Source organism: Neomonachus schauinslandi, chromosome 8 (assembly GCF_002201575.2).
Source record: "Neomonachus schauinslandi chromosome 8, ASM220157v2, whole genome shotgun sequence".
Classification (NCBI taxonomy): domain Eukaryota; kingdom Metazoa; phylum Chordata; class Mammalia; order Carnivora; family Phocidae; genus Neomonachus; species Neomonachus schauinslandi.
This window is the reverse complement of record NC_058410.1, coordinates 139,200,357-139,218,387: the sequence shown is the minus strand read 5'-3', so window position 1 is coordinate 139,218,387 and position 18,031 is coordinate 139,200,357. Positions and strand designations below refer to the sequence as shown.

The following is an 18,031-nucleotide window of genomic DNA, read 5'->3' as shown; positions in this document are numbered from 1 at the left end:
CGGGAAATTATGCCAACTTTGGAAGAGGAGCTGCATTTCTGAGTTTACTCAGCATAACGAACCCACTGAAATGCTGAGTGTTCCTTCTTTGGTATAAATTTACGTCAAGGGAAAAATTAACAGTAAAAGGAATCTAGCTAGAGAGGAAAAGAATACCACAACATTCACTCCAGGAAAATTTCCATCATGTTAAAAAAAAAAAAAAAAGAAAGAAAATATGTAGAATAGCATGATGAACCCCCATAAACTCATCATCCAGTTTCAATAATCGTCGACACATGGCCAGTCTGATTTTACTGTATCCTACCCACTCCCTGCCTTGCATTCTTTTTTTAAAGCAAGTTGCAGACAGCCTATATTTTATCTTATATAAGCTTTCATTTATAATGTATGTATATATTTAATCTAAAGATCACTACAGAAATCTCACTGAGCATGAGATGTTTAAGCCAGCTCTAACCACATCTTACAGAACATTCTATGTTAAAACCTATCTGCTTAGAAAGCTAATTTGTTTGAATATAATTGGGTACTTAAAATGACAAAGTAAGTTGAATCACAACCCCCTTGTATTTTATTTATGGGGGAATAAAAGGAATATTCTAAGACTGAGAAAGCAGTGTCCGTTCCTCAGCCCCTGGGATGCTAGTCTTTGTGGACACTGATCAACAGGAGAAAAGGTTGAAAGTGACCCAGTGAGACGTGTCTGGATGGAGCTGGAGAAAGAAACTTTCCCCTTTTCCGTCCCTACACATGCAGAATGAAGCAGAATGCCAACAGGCCAAACCTTTGGAACTTCAAAAATCACTCATCAAGCAGCCTAGCTCTTTACAATAATTTATTACCGATCTTAAAGCAAAGATCAAAAGGAACTCCATCTAGCACTTATATTCAATTCCTCATTGCCCAGTGACTAATTTGCAAAGGAATGAAGCCTTCACAAGGGAAGCCAAAATAATCCGAGGTAACTTTGATACAATGCCACAGAGGATATGAAGAGGAAGCCCGTAGAAGCGGCAAATGGCTAAGTTCCATTAAGAGTTCTAATAAAAGAATAATGGAATTTCCCTTAACTGTGAATAAAAATGTTAGAAGTGGGCAAGATTTAGACAAGTCAGGCAAAACCTTTGATTTGTCACAGCCTTTTGTTGTTCCTGAGTGTTAACTTTAGCCACTGCTGCATTTATGTTAATTAAATGGCTTCATCTGAAAAACTGCAACTCTCCTATCAGGAATCCAGCCCCTCTCCCTCCCTTTGCTGGCGTATTACTTATCTACCTGCACCCTCTCTCTACTGACAGGCATTACTGGCTTTCCCGATCTCTTTCAAATAAATTGCCATATTCTGCAAGGGGACTGGTTTAACTTGAAAAATGCAACGTGAAATGGCATCATTTTTAGTACTGTATATTGCCATGGTCACACGATGCACAAACACCTCTTTCACAGATTGTTGGTGCTTGAAGTCAACTGGTCACTATAGAAACACTAGAAGCTATTGAAAAATCCTTCAACTTCTATGAACAACTGGCACAGTTTTTCCCTCCTGAATCCAGACATCTCCGTAATTCTCAACTGAGGAAAATAGTTTTCACACTACTTATCTTGGCTAGTTAAAAAATCCCCACCACATGTCTCCTTGTAAATTCATAGATCAAGATTTAAGTTTATATTAGCATTTCAAGTGTGCACATTTTTTGTTCGCTTCTGAAATCACCTCGAATTAACAGATTTACTGGAACCTTACATGATACAGAAGTTGTGCACGAATCTCGGGAATCTTGTAATATATTTCCCTATGATGATGTGGTGTTGAGCATTTTCCTTAAAAACAGTCAGAAGTGTGTTTTTTTTTTTTTTAAAGAGCTCTTATCTTTAACAAATATATGGTGAGATGCTCATAAGAAGATGTCTGGGAATTCTTCGAACACAGGGAGTGAAGAGCGTGGGGTGTAAATGAAGCAACACTGGCCATGGGCCTATGAAGCCGGGGGACAAATTCACGGGAGTCACGGCACTCTCTGGTCTTCCGTGGGGCAAAACTTTTGGCAGCGGGTATTTCAGATACTAATGTTAGGGATTTTATTTAGAGAAAATAACTCTGCCAGAAGCAATGGAAAACCAAAGAGTTGGCAATTACTAGCTCAACTGTCTTTACGAATTCAAAAGTCAAGTTCATCACTTCAGTGTTTGGAAAGAAAAAGCCAACCAAGTAAATAACACCCCCAAATCTGTCTTTACCTCATCTTTGAGATGACTGGATTTTAATGTGAATAAAATATAATTATTTTAGTTCAGAAATAAAGATTTTCTGACTTCTTTAGAGAAATAAACAGCTGACAAACTAAAATGGAAATATAAATGTAATCGGAAAACATACTTCAAAATCACTGTCTGCTGGTGAGAAGTGTGCTCTGCATTCCGAAAGACTTCTAATCCAACACACGAATAACATACTTCTCTTACCTTGTGGTCATACGGATTGTAGGAATGGAATACCCGGGAAAGATCTTTCGTTCTTTGCTTTTTCTGTGGAAGAAAATGCAAACATGTGAGTTCACAGCTGGCAAAAATATACAGGTGCATCAGTATCTAAATGTCTGTCTGTCTATCTCTATCTTTCCACATCTCTGTCTACCTACCTACCTGCATTAAGATATTGTTTCGAGATTCTTCCTTGTGCAAAATGAGGGGCTACAGTCCAGTCTGCTACACATGGTTGCAATTAGAAATGAAAGCCACTTGGTGGTTTTGTGGGTCGTTGTCACAGACCAGCCAGGAGACCTTTTCCTAGAGGTTTGGTAGTTGAAACACTAATCATCCTCAAAAATCCTATTTTCAAACACATAACTCAGAGACCAAACTGAAGAGAAAGAAAACTCAAACACGGTTAGGACACTTGCCATTTCATTGTAATACCAACTGCTATTACTCTGACCTGGGCACTGGTGTGTGTCCAGTTAAACAATGCACCTTCACCTGGCTTCCTAGTCACAGCTCGGGTCTGTCTGCCTGAGGCCACCTTTGTTCTGTCCCTGCCGTGTAGCCCAAGGGCCTTGCACGGTGTCTCACACGCAGCACTCAATGCGTAGTTGCTTAAGGAATAACGGAATTTACCTGACGTAGACAGGCATATCTATAATGATGACATAAGCCTCATATATTGTGAGGAAAAGAGTAGCCTCTTTTCACTGCTAATGATATGTTTTTCTCAAGCTGAACCCGCCACTTGAGGACCGTCTCTACCTCCTGCCCCCCCCCCCCCCCCCCCGGTGTCTGTGACAGTTAAGGGTGGAGTTCTCTTCTGGTCGATCGGAAGAAGCAGCTTGTTTTCTCGTACACGGAGATCTGTCCACTCACCGTAACCACCACAGGAAATTCTGTGCATGGCTCTAGATCTTCTGTGCACATATTTTCACATACAATTATCACTTTCAAAGAAAGGGGATCATTCTGTATACTCTGTCCTAAAACTGACTTTTTCCACTTCACAACTGATCCTTGCCAAACTTAAAGACTTGTATAACCAGCTCCGCAATCCCTTATATGGAGTGCTGAAATCCAAAAACTTCTGCAATCTGAACTTTTTTTTGGCATTTCATTTCCATTTTTTCATAAAATGATCATCTTTGCCAGCTTGACAGTGTGCATTTTTTTCAGAAACGATAAATAGTACAAGTGCAGATGCAGAATCAAATAGCACGCCATGCTGATTACCTTGATGGATGATACTGAAGTGCCTCCTCCCTTCAAACCCTACACCGATTTGCCTTCCCTCCAAGAGTGAATGAGAGAAGGGACTGCAGCTAAGTCGGAAATTCTTCATTTCTCTTTTCCATTTACAGGTTAGAACATTTCTCAATTCACCGAGCAGATGAAACATCTTTAAAACAGATACTGAACATCTTCCCAGGTGCCAGTTACAGGACTGATTTCTTCGATGTCATCGAGTTAGCCCGAGACCGTATCCTGCAATTCTGGCTTGAGAGTGGTCTTTGCCCTTAACACTGCCCCCATCTGGCTTCCGGCCCCACTCTGCTGTTGTTAATCCAACTACCAGGTAGCTGAGTGGCTTCTGTCTTCACTTGTGAAAGAATCCTTGCCTGGTATTCAGGTTTCCTAGGGAAGTATTTCTGTACTTCCTCCCTTTAAACTCCAGTGTCTGCCTGAGCACATCTGTCCCACCTCCCCCAGGGCTAGGGATCCAAGCAGACCCTCTAGCCTGGGCTCTACGTGGCCTTCGGCAGCCACATGGCTAAGCAGTTGAATCTAGTGTTAATTAGGATTTTATATTCGAGTCATCTGTACACACTCACTGTTGCCCCATAGATCAGTTTTCCTATTTCAGGATGGTCTTTGGAGCTGGCAGGGCTTCAAGTCACTTGGCTTTGTTTCTACATCACCCACTAAACATCATCCCTCCCTGCCGCCAGCCAAAATCCCAGCTGCCTCCTCCGTCCACCTCGAAAGTCGGCTTCTGACCATCCCAACGCTAAAGTAACTGAACACTCCTTTTCCCCCAAGAGCAGGGATGAGCCTCCGACTGACTGGGAACAGTCCCCTGACTCTGCAAGAGCCCCGAAATCTCTTCTGAACAGGTCACTGGTTCACCAAAGTTTTTGTTAGCTTATAATTTTCTCTTTCCTTTCCATGTACCCTCTTAGTTGTATAACAGTTCTTGGCTTACACTTCAATCAGAAGAAAAATGACGGATACTAATGTTTCCTTTGGTAGAAGACTCACTATAAAACATGGGGTGAAATTTTTTTCAGAAAGGAAATTATGCTAGGAAAGATAAAATACGGAGCATGTCGTTATTCAATTTAGGAGGTGTCCAAAAGACTGTTTAGTCCCAAAAAGGTTGAGCTACCAGCTTGAGTTGGCCAGTGGAAACGGAATATTCAGAGGTTATTTGGTGTGACATTTTCATGTGGTTTTGGTTTTATATCTCTATTTTGACAGCTAAAACCTATACATGCTTTTTACTGTAAGCTACTTCAAATTATTTCGGGAAGGAAGTGGGGTATAAATGACAAATAATTAACACAATTTGGATTAGCACCCAAAAGAAGCCAGCGAGGAAAAAAAATGCTCTTCTTTCTGACAACAAATCTATTATATATAAATACAGGGAAGTCTTGGCTAGGAATCCTGAAGGTTATATGTATTAGTTCAGTTAACTGGAAATTACTGCTGTTTTTCCTGTGAGGTCAGAATCCATATAGCTCAGTACTGTATGTTCAGGGATCCAGAGATTGACAAATGATGGTGATGGCCCATGGGCCAATCTAGCCTATCACCTGTTTTTCTAAGTAAGATTTTACTGAGACACAGCCACACACATTTGTTTACGTGTATCTATGACCACTTCTGTATTACAACAGCAGAGTCGTGTGGTGCCAACAGAGATCCTGTGGCCCATTAACCCTAAAGTATTTACTCTCTGGCCCTTTACAGAAATAGTTAGCCATCCCAGATCTCGAATCTCTATCTTGGACCACGTCTACTTCTGGCAATAGTCCCCTGACCCCAAACCAAATAAACAACTATTCAGCAAAATTCCTTGCTCCTTCTACTCAATGAAGACAGTTCAAGGACCAATCATAACCTATACCCAAACACATCAGGATGAACACATCGGGCCAAAGAACCATTAGCTGTCTTGCTTCCAGGATTTTACTTTTGGGCATTCAATGTTCAGACAGAGAATATTATGAGCATGGCCATTATTGCTAGTGAGCCAGTTTCCAATAGGCAGACACTGCTAAGAGTCCTAGGCTACAAAACTTGTTGAGCCTTGCTATCAGCACTTTTAACTGAAACTAAAAGCCGAGCCAAAATTGGAATAATTAGATACTTTCCTATTGCATCATAGTGTGTTTCTAAACTACCTCCCACTTTTTAGCCTGTTAAAACAAACATCTCAGTCATGCAACCACCTATTAATTCTCTGAGCACTTAAAAAGTAAACATGTTGAACAAGGCGTGTGATGAACTTGGAACAAGGGTGGCCAAAGTACAGTGAGTATGGCAAACATCTCTCTCGGAGATGGACGAGGGACCTTCGAGTCCCTTTCATCATGAATCTCAGGGTACAGGCCGCAGAGATGAGAGGTGATTACAAAGGAACCACAGGCCAAGTCCTGCAGTCTATGTGGGGTGCAACTGGGTTTAGAAGATGAGGCAGCCTGAAAATTTGGTCAAATTTTGAGATTTCGGAGAAATCTCCATCCTAGAGGTGTTTCCTAAACTGCTTTTATATTTCACACTCCAAGAACAGAAAACACTGACGACCCCTTTAAGATCCAAGTTTAAACTCCTTTTCAGACAAAACCAAACCAAACTAAAGGCCCCAATGGAGCATTTTTAACAGTTCAGGTTTGCAGACAATGGAATCATTTCAATTTTTATCAAAGGGATACAAGGAGTTAGATCTGAAAGAGGCTCACATGCAATGAAAATCTGTATTTTGAAGGTGAGATTGTATAATCAATTAAATCGTAACAATATCCACCAGTTTAACTTCTCCTGGGCTTCCCAAGAGAATTCAATGCTTTCTATGCTCATTCTCTACTTGTAGATAACACAATATAAATGTTTCAGGATACTTTGTGGTAAGAAGCACAAGAACAGGTTTGAGTTTCAATGTACTAACTTCCTGTTCCCAGTTCCCCACATAAGGAGCTTGGAAGTCACTGCTCCAGCCTAATAAGTAACAAGCTGAACAGACAAGAGTCAACTCTTTTTTGGATGCATAAGGGAGGGAAAGACAGAAAACACTGCTGCCCCCAGAACTGGGAGAGACCAATAAACCAATATGGGGAATGTGGCTTCTGGAGCATTCTGGAGTGTAAGTAGGAAAACCTGACCGGTAATGGATGCATTGCTGGAGGCTTGGTGCAGACAACTCTGTTAAGAACTTCAGGGGGATCCAGTCATGGGGCAGGAGTGGGGGGTCTACAACATCCTGAGATTTACCTCCAGGAGCTCAACCAGGTTCCCATAATAAATATGGGAGAAAACTCCCCTGTGGCTTCTGGTATGCGGAGGGGAAAAAGAAACATTTTGAAATACACCAGAGTATTCTGTTCTTAACAAGGCCTGCCCTCAGGGGGAACTAGTTAACCAGAGCCTAATCTGCTGGGGTATTATCAGAGACTAACTAACCTGACAAGGGAAATACCCAACTTTAGCCCACTAAGCCATCCTGTTCCACCCAAGGAGGGAGGTAAAACACTGAGAAAACCTGTAGTACAGAGGCAGGATCACTAAAAGACTGAGATCTAATCATAGGACTCCAGAATGCTTCCCCTGTCCTTACACCTCATCACCACATTACTAAAGGCCTATTTGTGGCAGTTCCTTTTACCCAGTACGTCATGTCTGGCTATCAAGAAAAATTACAAGACATACCAAAAGGCAAAAACACAATTTGAAGAGACAGGCCAAGATTCAGAACCGGACATGGCAGAATGCTGGAATTATCAGACTGGGAATTGAAAATATGTTGAGGGTTCTAATGGATAATGTAGACAGTATGCAAGAACAGATGAAAAATGTAAGCAGAGAGATGGAAATCAAAGAATGAACCTCTCCCAAACTTCCCTCCCCAAAATGCCAGAGATGAACACTATAATGGAAATGAAGAATGTCTTTGACAGGCCAAGTAGTAGACTGGACATGGATGAAGAAGGAATCTCTGAGCTAGAGCTGTATCAATAGAATCCTCAAAAATCAAAAAGAAGAGAGAACAAAGACTGAAAAAAAGAACAGAATATCCAAGGACTGTGGGACAGCTATAAAAGGTGTAAAATATGCATAATGGGGACATCAGAAGGAGAAGAGAGAAAGGAACACATGAAATATTTGAAACAATCATGACTGAGAATTTCTCCAAATTAATGTCAGACACAAACCACAGATCTAGGAAGCTCAGACAACACCAAGCATGACAAATGCCAAGGAAACCTATCCTTTGGCTTATTATTTTCAAATTATAGTAAATCAAAGATAAAGAAAAATTCCTGAAAGAAACCAAAGGGGGAAGGAATCCCTTATCTATAGAGGAACAAAGATAAGAACCATATCTGATTTCTCAGAAACCATGCTGGCACGAAGAGAGAGAAATATTCAGTGTTGAGAGAAAAAACCACCAACTTAGAATTCGGTACCCTGCAAAATTATCCTTCCAAAATGAATAGATAAAAACCTCCTCAGAGAAACAACTGAGGGAATTTACTTCCAGCAGACCTTGTTTGTAAGAAACATTAAAAGAAGTTCTTTGGAGAGAAGGAAAATTATATAGGTCAGAAATCTGAATCAGAAGGAAGAGCATTGAATAAGTAGTGAAGAATAAGTGCAGGTAAAAGAATTTTTATTTTTCTTATTCCTTTTTTTTTTTTTTAAGGATTTTATTTATTTATTTGACAGAAAGAGACATAGCAAGAGAGGAAACACAAGCAAGGGGAGTAGCAGAGGGAGAAGCAGGCTTCTCACTGAAGAGGGAGCCGGATGCAGGGCTGGATCCCAGGACCCTGGGATCACAACCTGAACCGCAAAGGCAGATGCTTAACGACTGAGCCACCCAGGTGCCCCTATTTTTCTTATTCTTAATTGATCTAACAGGTAACAACTTATTCAAAACAATAATAGCAAAATATATTCAATTATGCATGCTTATGTATATGTGAAATGAATGACAATGACACTGGGGTGGGAGAAAGAAATTAAGATAATTGTGTTATTCGGGTGCCTGGTGGCTCAGGTCATGATCCCAGGGTTCTGGGATTTTTTTTTTTTTTTAAAGATTTTATTTATTTATTTGACAGAGAAAGACACAGCGAGAGAGGGAACACAAACGGGGAGTGGGAGAGGGAGAAGCAGACTCCCTGCCGAGCAGGGAGCCCGATGCGGGACTCGATCCCGGGACTCCAGGATCATGACCTGAGCAGAAGGCAGTCGCTTAACCAACTGAGCCACCCAGGCGCCCCCAGGGTTCTGGGATCGAGCCCTGTGTTGGGTTCCCTGATCAGCAGGGAGTCTGCTCTTCCCTCTTCCTCTGCCCCTACCCCCCGCTTGTGCACTCTCTAATAAATAAATGAAATCTTTAAAAAATGTTTAAAAATTTTTAAAAAGATGATTGTGTTATTATTATAAGGTACTCACACTACCCGTAAGTTAAGTCGTTACATGAAAGTGGATTTTTTTTTTTTGCTTGGATTGATTGGAACTGTATATTGCAAACTCGAGGGCAACCACTAACCCAGGTTAAATATAAAAGTATAACTGATGTGCTAAGAAAAGAGAGTTTCAAGCCACCTATTCTTTTCTTGTCCCCTTGTTGGCAGGGAGCCCGAGAAGTGGTTAACCAATCGACTGGCAAGTAGCAGCGGAAAGTAAGAGTGAAAAGATAAGAAGCCAAGACAACTCATTAACTGGGCAAGCAGGTTCTGAATAGGTGATCTTTGTGTCATGCAGGGGCACTTAAGACAACAAGGCAATCGATGATGGGGAGGGAGGCGGTGTCTAGGAGAGTTAGATTCTAAACAAATTCCAAAAAGAGACCAGAGTCAAGACTCTAGTAAATAAACACCAGGCAACAAGACCTGGTCACTTCCCACCTGCCAGGGGCAGGCATTTAGTGGGCAAGTCAGAGAACCATATCCTGAGGCAGAAGGGCCAAAATAGCACAGGTACAAGATAAGAACTAATGACTCGGGTTCAGGGGTCCTTGGTGAGACTAGTCAGGAACTAGGAGAACTGCAGTGAGCACAGGGCTTAGCAAGGAGCAAGGACACTAAAGGCAGGGATAAGAAATGAAGCAGCAGGAAACCTTAGGAGGTAAGCGAAGGTGTTAACTATCAAAACTGTGGTCTGACCATGAGGGAGGTCTGATGTTTGCCGTGGGATCTTTGGTTATACCTCTTGCAGGGGCAGGTTTCCGTTGTCAGGGGGTAGGCGATGCTGAGCTTATTAAACTCGGCCTGTAATGGGACAGCATTTGGTTGAAGAGGGAAAATACTATAGCTTACTGGAGAGTTCGGTTTTTGATAAAAGCAGAGATAAAAGAACTGAGTCTACAGATAGATGATGCCGTTTATAAACTGTAAGAAAGGAGGCTGAGTGTAGGCGCCCAGAGCGAGGAAGGAAGTAGCCCTGTGAAAGCAGAGAGATGCCTAAGTGGTTAAAGCGCATAATATAAGAAATGCAACAAACAACCCCACTGGCGGTTCAGAAAGCGCTTCCTCATGGTGTTAGAGATGGAGCAAGGGTGCAATGCTAGAGGCTGAAGGTGGTGTGAGAGGCTGTGGCAATGCTCCAGAGAAAAGGACAACACCCCATCCCAGATTCAGTTAGGGCGAGGAGAGGGGGTGGGCTGGATAGAGGAAGAGCAGAGGCAGGATGGACAGCTCTTGGTGACCCGTTAGGGAAGGAGTACAAGACAGGGAAGAACAGTGGAGACTCTAAGATTTGGGGCTCGGATAACCAAGGGAAGAGAAGTGTCCTGCACCAATATAAGGAATCCAGGCAAAAAGTAAGTTTCGGGGGGGGGGGTGAATCAGGTTGGAAGAGAATGCGTTTGAGTGGCTGGCCGTGAGACATTTGGGGAGATAATGAGAGGAAGTCAGATATAAGGGCATGGTGCTGGAGGAGAGATGGGGGCCACAGATTTGGGAGTCATGAGCCTGCTGATCTAATTTAAAGCAGGAGAGGGGATGTGATTACAGGGGGAGCATATAGAACAAAGGAGGCAAGAGGATGAGAGAAGACTGAGGTTAATATCCCAGCAAATCACAGCTCTCTGACCTTGGGCGGCAAGGAGTCCGATATGAGGGAGGTGAATCAGGCCAGTGGTTCTCAAGCCTCATTGCAGGTTGGAACTAACGAGGAACCTTTAAAATGTACCAGCGCTCTGTTCTTGATCCCCAGTGTGAGCTAACTGGCATGGTATGATGCAGGCAAGGGTATTACTTAAAAGCTCTTGGGTTTTCCAATGTGCTGCCAAAGTTGAGAACCACTTAGCCAATACGATCCCTGAGGTCTCTCCCAGCTGTTAGCCTCTGTCTCCCACTGTCTTTCAGCTTTCGCCTTTCTGGGTTCTACATTCTATCAAGCATTTTCATTCTTAATCTCCATATTATGTCTACAGCTTTGCCTCATTTCCTAACCTCTTCCTTTACTTAAAAATGAACTCTATGCGGGAATTCCTCTGGGGCACACTGAGGCTTTGGCTGCAGAGAACGGGCTGCTGATATATATTTAGTTCTCTACTTGGTGAGCGCTTCTGAAAAATTAATGGAAAGCTAATTCAATAAACCTGAACCCTTATATTGTTATCAATGTATAAAAACATCAGAAACTTAATTAAGAGCACTTGACATTATCAGCACTCAATCACAATCTCACTTTTATACTGGACATATTTGGATGGTGTCCCTAAGAGGATAATAATCACTCAAGATCACTAAGAAGAAAGAACAGGTCCCTAGCATCTAAAACCAGGAAGCTCAAAATTCAGAAATGAGTAAAAAACAAAACAAAACAAAAAAATCAGTGATGTGAAATATGTTTAGGGGTCAAAAATACCCCAAGTACTCAGCAAAACAGACAAACTTCAAAAATCTCACCTGCTTTTCCTTCACAAGGCACACATGTAATACTTTTGTGTTCTGTGAGAAATGGTACTGTGAGGAGAGAAGAGAAAATAAAGAAAAGTAGGTGGCTCTAAGTCTATATACATTTTCCACCTCTTCCTTTCTAGTAAGATCTGGAAGGCAATGGACATGACCATAAAATGGTGCCGACTTGGACCATCCTCTTAAGTTTCCTTCTCTCCCTCCAGTTACAGCAAATTCAATGAGCGTTTCAGGTTCTTTAGTGTTTGGAATCTCCACAATAGTGGGGCGCACTGTGTAAGCATGTCTCAGAGGACACGAAAACAGCAGAATTCTAAGAGTGGACGTTAGCAAAGGGACGAGTGACTTTGCTCACCCATTGTTAACGGTATTAAAAAAAAAACAAACCCAACCAGGCGAATGTGGAAATGCACCACTGATTCTCAAGCACAGAAAAACCACTCCCACAGGTATCAGTGGGAGTGGTTTTTCTTTCTTTCTTTTTTCTTTTTCTTTTCTTTCTCTCTCTCTCCCGCCCTCTTTCTTTCTTGGCTTTATGGTTTCTAAAATAACCTTAGTGGAATTGTAGGTGCCATACTCAGTCCCTCATTTTCATTGTGGGTGTGGTAGAGGTGCAGGGGCACCATTTGCCCCAGCAGGTCCTTGACTGGGCAACAAATGCTGGAGGAAAGTATAAATAGGGAACTCTACATTAATTCTGCTGATAATAGAAAGCGTAAGTAGCCATATCTTCTTATATCAAGTTCACCTTATTTTCTAAAGAGAACGTTTGTTTGCAAAGAAAGGTCATTCTTTGGCGACAAAGGCATGACCCAGCACAGGAGAAAGGAAGGAGTCTGAACTATTCTTCCCTGGGAGGTGTTGCCAAAATGAGTAGCCATTAGAAGCAGTTAGAAAAGAAACAGCCTTCCTGGGCGCCTGGGTGGCTCAGTTGGTTAAGCGACTGCCTTCGGCTCAGGTCATGATCCTGGAGTCCCGGGATCGAGTCCCGCATCGGGCTCCCTGCTCGGCAGGGAGTCTGCTTCTCCCTCTGACCCTCCTCCCTCTCATGCTCTCTGTCTCTCATTCTCTCTCTCTCAAATAAATAAATAAAAACTTTAAAAAAAAAAAAAAAAAAAAAAAAAAAAAAGAAACAGCCTTCCAACATAAAACAAATCCCCGTAAAGTTAAAAAGACAAAGTCAAAGGGTACTAAGTACTACCTACCTCACAATGGTTCATTCAAAGTTCCTTTGTATGGTAACTTCTGGTGCTCAAAAGTAGCAAGAACAGGAGTTGCTAAAAATATCAGTTCAATATCACTTATCCTCGCTCTGACCTTCTAACCGACCACAAAAGAGAGCTAACTTTACTTCTTATCTGGATTACTGTAGTACTATTTTCTTTCCTGGACTCTGTGGGTCCAAGTTTCAGCCTCCAAATCAAAAGCTGGCAAAATTCAGCTGACCACTGTGTACAGTCTGGGATTTGTTTTTACAGTTTTAAGTAGCTCGGGGGAAAAAAAAAAACCTCCAAAGAACAAGAATACTGGTGACATGTGAAGATGATATGAAATTCAAATCCCCACCAACCTTCACTGGAGCACGGTCAACCACTCATCCATTGTTTGTGGCTCATTCTGTGCCTATGGCAAGGAAACCATGCGAGACCTGTACCCAAACACATTTACTGTCCGGCCCTTTACAGAAACTCTGCCAACCCTGCTCTAAATCACTGGTGTCCGACCCTGGCCGCACAGTCGAATTGCCTGGGGATTGAAATAATACTGATGTCTGGGTCCCCTTGCCATGGATTCTGATTGAGCTGATCTGGGGCACGGCGTAGGCAGACCATGTCTTGGTCTTCTGGGAGGCCTCTCTCCTGTCCACAAAACGTTATTAGAGTGCCTTGCTCATGGGAGTGGCTCGGCAAATGCCACCATCCCCCTGGTCCCACAACATTTGGATTTTACCTCCATTGAGTCTTCTATCCCTCATACTAAACACTCAGGTCACCTTTTCCCTCCAGGATCTCAATTCATGACCTAACAGTTCACCTGCAGTCACCTCTGTTCCCCCATCCTCTGCCCTCCGTTCTCCCTACAGACTCACTCCCCACCTCACATTGACAAAACCACTCACTTCCGCCCGGAGCAATTCAGAGACCACCTGTGGACTGAGGCCTCGCACCACTCCTTGGCCATTCCTCTGTGAGTGGACAGTCTGCTGCTCTTCCCATTCCTCCTAAGAGCGTCCCAATCAGTTTTTCTGTCTCTCTTCTCATCCTCTATCTCTAAAAGACACTCTCCCAGCTCTAAAACTTAGTTACTAATTGAATGACTCATTCATTCATTGGATACATTCACTGCATGCCCCTCATGCTGCAGGGACCATACTAGGCCCTGATCAGACAGAAAGCAAGCCAGACGAGGCCCCTGGACTCAACAAGCTAGAGGGGAGAAACGAACAATTACCACATTTAACCAGTAACCAAGCACACACAGTAGGTACATAAATGTTTGCTGAATGAATTAAAAAAAAAAAATCTGGGTACTATTATTTGGTATTCACACTGCTCGCACCCAGTGGCTGTGCCGATGAATGATCTGTTTATGATTCTTACATAGATTATTAGATCAAAGGCAAATTTACTCCATGATGGAATTATTTTTATGACTCCAGAATTTGAAATTTGTTTCCCATGGGACTCTGCCTTTCAGTTCATTTATATTTTATGCACACACTTTTTTTTTTAAACATGTTTGCTGTCTTATAAAGCTCAATCCTTTCTCTGAAAAGTTATATACAGGAATCAGGGAATGGCAACTTTCAGTATCTTTTGTTGGGTAGAAAAATATTAGGAAAGGACAAAATTAACAGTTCTATATCATGGATTACCCTTCCCTTAAAAAGAAATGAGTAAACGTAACATACAATAACAACCATACATAAGAAACATAACAACCAATAAATTTCAGAATGTAGTCAGATAATTGATTTGTTGTCTGTGTATTAGCCACTAGGTCTGTAACATACCCAAATACCTGATAACATAAGAATAAATATTATCTCCCCATCAAACTCCTCCTCCTTTTGGTTACTTTGAATCTAAGTAGTTTGACAAAGCAAATAGGTTTTAATCTAATTCCTGTTAAATGTTCTTTCACACAAATTTAGTATTTCTAGACCAATTCATAGGTATAAAGATTACCCATGCGTGAAGAGATTTCCCTGTTATTTTTAAAATTTAAAACATTCTTTTAACAAGATAACTTTTCTCACAGCCATATGTTAGAAGAATCAGCAGTTACAATGTTGAAACTCTGGAAGCCCCTCCCACCATCACAACCCAGCAAATAGTGTGGGCAACAAATTTGCTTCTATGTACTACATTGTTTTTATTTTTGTCTTCAAAGTTTTACTAGGTTATCAATCATTTGAAATTATGGAGAGGCTAGGGGGACAAATAGTTTTATTTAACTTTTTCCTGTCTACTTAGTAATAATGCCTGGTATCTGTAAATTATTTTAAGTAGGGACAAACCATACAATTAAACAAAAAGCAAAAACAGGAAGCCTTATTAAAGACGTGACTGTGAGAGGGTAGTATTTTGCAGGTGTCTTTAACACACACAAGGTGGATTTTTCTAATGAGTGCCCTGGAGGTCTCTGTACTTCTGTACTGTCATCACACATCTCTCTTCCTTTTATTAGCGGAGAGATGGTAACGTGCCTTTACTGACTCTAATATTCCATGAGGATGCGCCTGGGAGCCCAACACCATGAAATACAGAGTGGGGCAGTCTGGATCTGCACGAACTCTATTAACGCTCCGAGACTCCTACCAGCTTCTAGAGGCGAATCCACAGAGCACCCAGGGGGGGAAATGATGAAAAAAAGAATGGAGGAAACTATATTTCTCTGACCTACAGATAAGCTGCTATCCAGTTCTAAAAACTGATCAGAACCAATGCATCTCCTTCATGACCCCGCCTAACCCCTGGTGTCACCCCATTTGAAGAGAAGCCTGAAAACTGTTCTGTGCCAGTTACTGCTGCATCTTCAGATAAGCCCACAACTCATTTTGATTATGATTCTGCGGCTGGGACCTGGCAGGTCAGACATGACAATGTAGGGGTGATGACTCTCCTACTTTCTCCATCTAATTTAGCACCTACTGTAAAAAATCATTTCTATCAGCAATGTGCCACCACCGATCTCTCTCCCTGCCCCATCACACCAATAAGAAGAGACTAAAATTCATTTCAGGGGTGGCTGGGCTTTTTGACCTGTCTCCTCCTTGAGTCCTATGTCAAAAATAGACTGATTTTTGTTCCGTATATTAAACATACACATTTTCTTTTTTATCCTTGGCCTTTATGATCAAAGAGCCTTTATGTGATGACCAGAAGACAATTTAATATACAGTTCCATCTTCTCCCTTCTCTCGTCCTCATGCCACTTGAGAAATCAGGGGATTCTTTTTTATCCTGTGAAGCGAGGTTACTGCACAGACAGCTAGGGGGTGAACACTGCTGAGGCTGGTGCCGTGCCCGCAGGAAAGGGTACAGGTGTGCATGCGAAGGGGCGGAGGCAGGGGGAGGGATGTTGGCTGAGGGCTTAGGAAATGAGAACAAGGGCAAGGCAGGAGGAACATGAAGTATGAGGTTTCCCTCGAGCCCATTCCAACACCTTGAACAACCGTCGTTATTTATAATCCATGCTGTATGACAGTTTTCATGAAATTAACCCATATTCACACAAATAGGGAAAAGCTGCCCAGACAGTGTAGGTACCAAATGACTGGCCTGACCATTTTAAGTCACGAGAAAACAGGCAGAACGGGATGCTTGGACTCTGTCCACCACCACAGACTCTGGGGACTAAAGCCCTGCTGTCGCATCAGCCAGGCTCTCCACCCTTAGGGGGCCTGTGTCCACCACCTGAGCACATCCTCAGGGTACACGCAGGCCTGTCCACTCAGCCTCAGGGTACCACTCCCTGTCGCTGTCCCTGTTTCCTTCCCTCTTCAGAGAGGGAGAGCTAGGAAGTTGAAGGGGCCCCACCATCTACTTATTGCATATATCCTATGCTTTCTGCTTTTTCATTGGGAGAGGATCCTAAGGTGTTTTGTTGTTGTTGTTGTTGTTTATTTTCATTTTTTAAAAAGGTTTTATTTATTTGAGACTGAAAGCAAGAGAGATTACAGAGGGGTAGGGAGAAGCAGACTCGCCGCTGAGCAGGGAGCATGATGCGGGGCTCGATCCCAGGACCCTGAGATCATGACCTGAGCCGAAGGCAGACGCTCAACGACTGAGCCACTCCGGTGCCCCTGTTGCTGGTTTTTTTTTTAAAAAGACCTATAGGTTTAGCATGTGCACATTTGGGATGCAAAAGGACAACAGTACCTTGGAAAAAGCTCAATCAACTACCTGACTGTGAGGATTATAAAGGAGTTCTGCTTGAAGTAACTTTAATCAATCCCAAAGTCCAAACATTTTTGGGACATTTATATAGTACTTTCTATTTTCAGAGTGCTCCCAACTAAATTTAATGATAAGCACTCATGTACTCAAAGATTTACCGAATGTCTGCTCCGTTCATTTTTATCAGCAATTACCCTCCTTCCTTCACCCAGTGCCTGGACCAACTGGCTTTCTCCATCACCAGGAGCCAAGAACCATAAACTCCTTCCTTTCTTGTTTTATTTCAGAGCATTGTTGGACATTATCAACCTATTAACTGTAGGGAAATTGCTCTATGCTCTTTTTACTTCTTTTTTCTTTTTCAAAGGTCAGCATCTTCCTTTGCTCTTTATACTCATGTGTACCTAAAATGTATTTCTGGGTTGGAGAGCAGGCCTTGGTGTTTGTCTTGGGGTCCTTTGTGTGTCTATGTTGCTCAGTTTTAGTAACTTAATCCTAGCCACGTGCCCCCATAGGCATTTGCTTATTTTTTTCAGTTGTTTTCCAAAATCAGGGATGCATGCATATAATCTGAAAGGGTCAACCTGCTCAACAGCTCCCAACCTCCCTTTCCCCTGTCTGCTTCCTTAGAAATAGCTCCCCTTTGACTCTTTCAGTTTATTGACAAATAATGTGTCTCCATGGTGATTCTGAATTTTTTAGGACTAGATACTCTCCACTGGTTTTCCTTCTCTCCCCTGCCCACTCCATTTACCCTTGTTTCCCACCCCCACTTCCCAATACATCACAGACATGCCATTCAGAATTCAGCTGTATAATAACTATGATTACATATCCCTTCTTGTATATTTTATTTTCCTGGGAGTTAAAAAAAAAAACAATAACCCTCATTTTCTATTTGCTTGTCTATGTGTGTATCACTAATTCAACCTCAAATTCTCCTCCACATACCTAAATCAGTCTTCAAGAATGTAATTCCCACTAAATATTTAT

General features: G+C 42.1%; 1 protein-coding gene across 2 annotated transcripts in view; it reads right to left on the bottom strand.

The window, feature by feature from the left end:
* Window positions 1–18,031, bottom strand: part of CDKAL1 (CDK5 regulatory subunit associated protein 1 like 1) — a 671,286-nt gene that overhangs the window by 126,164 nt on the left and 527,091 nt on the right. For both annotated transcript variants that reach the window (XM_044917193.1, XM_021696901.1), the window contains one exon: window positions 2,467–2,529. In XM_044917193.1, the coding sequence (XP_044773128.1) occupies window positions 2,467–2,529 (63 nt within the window). The remainder of the gene's footprint in view (window positions 1–2,466; window positions 2,530–18,031) is intronic.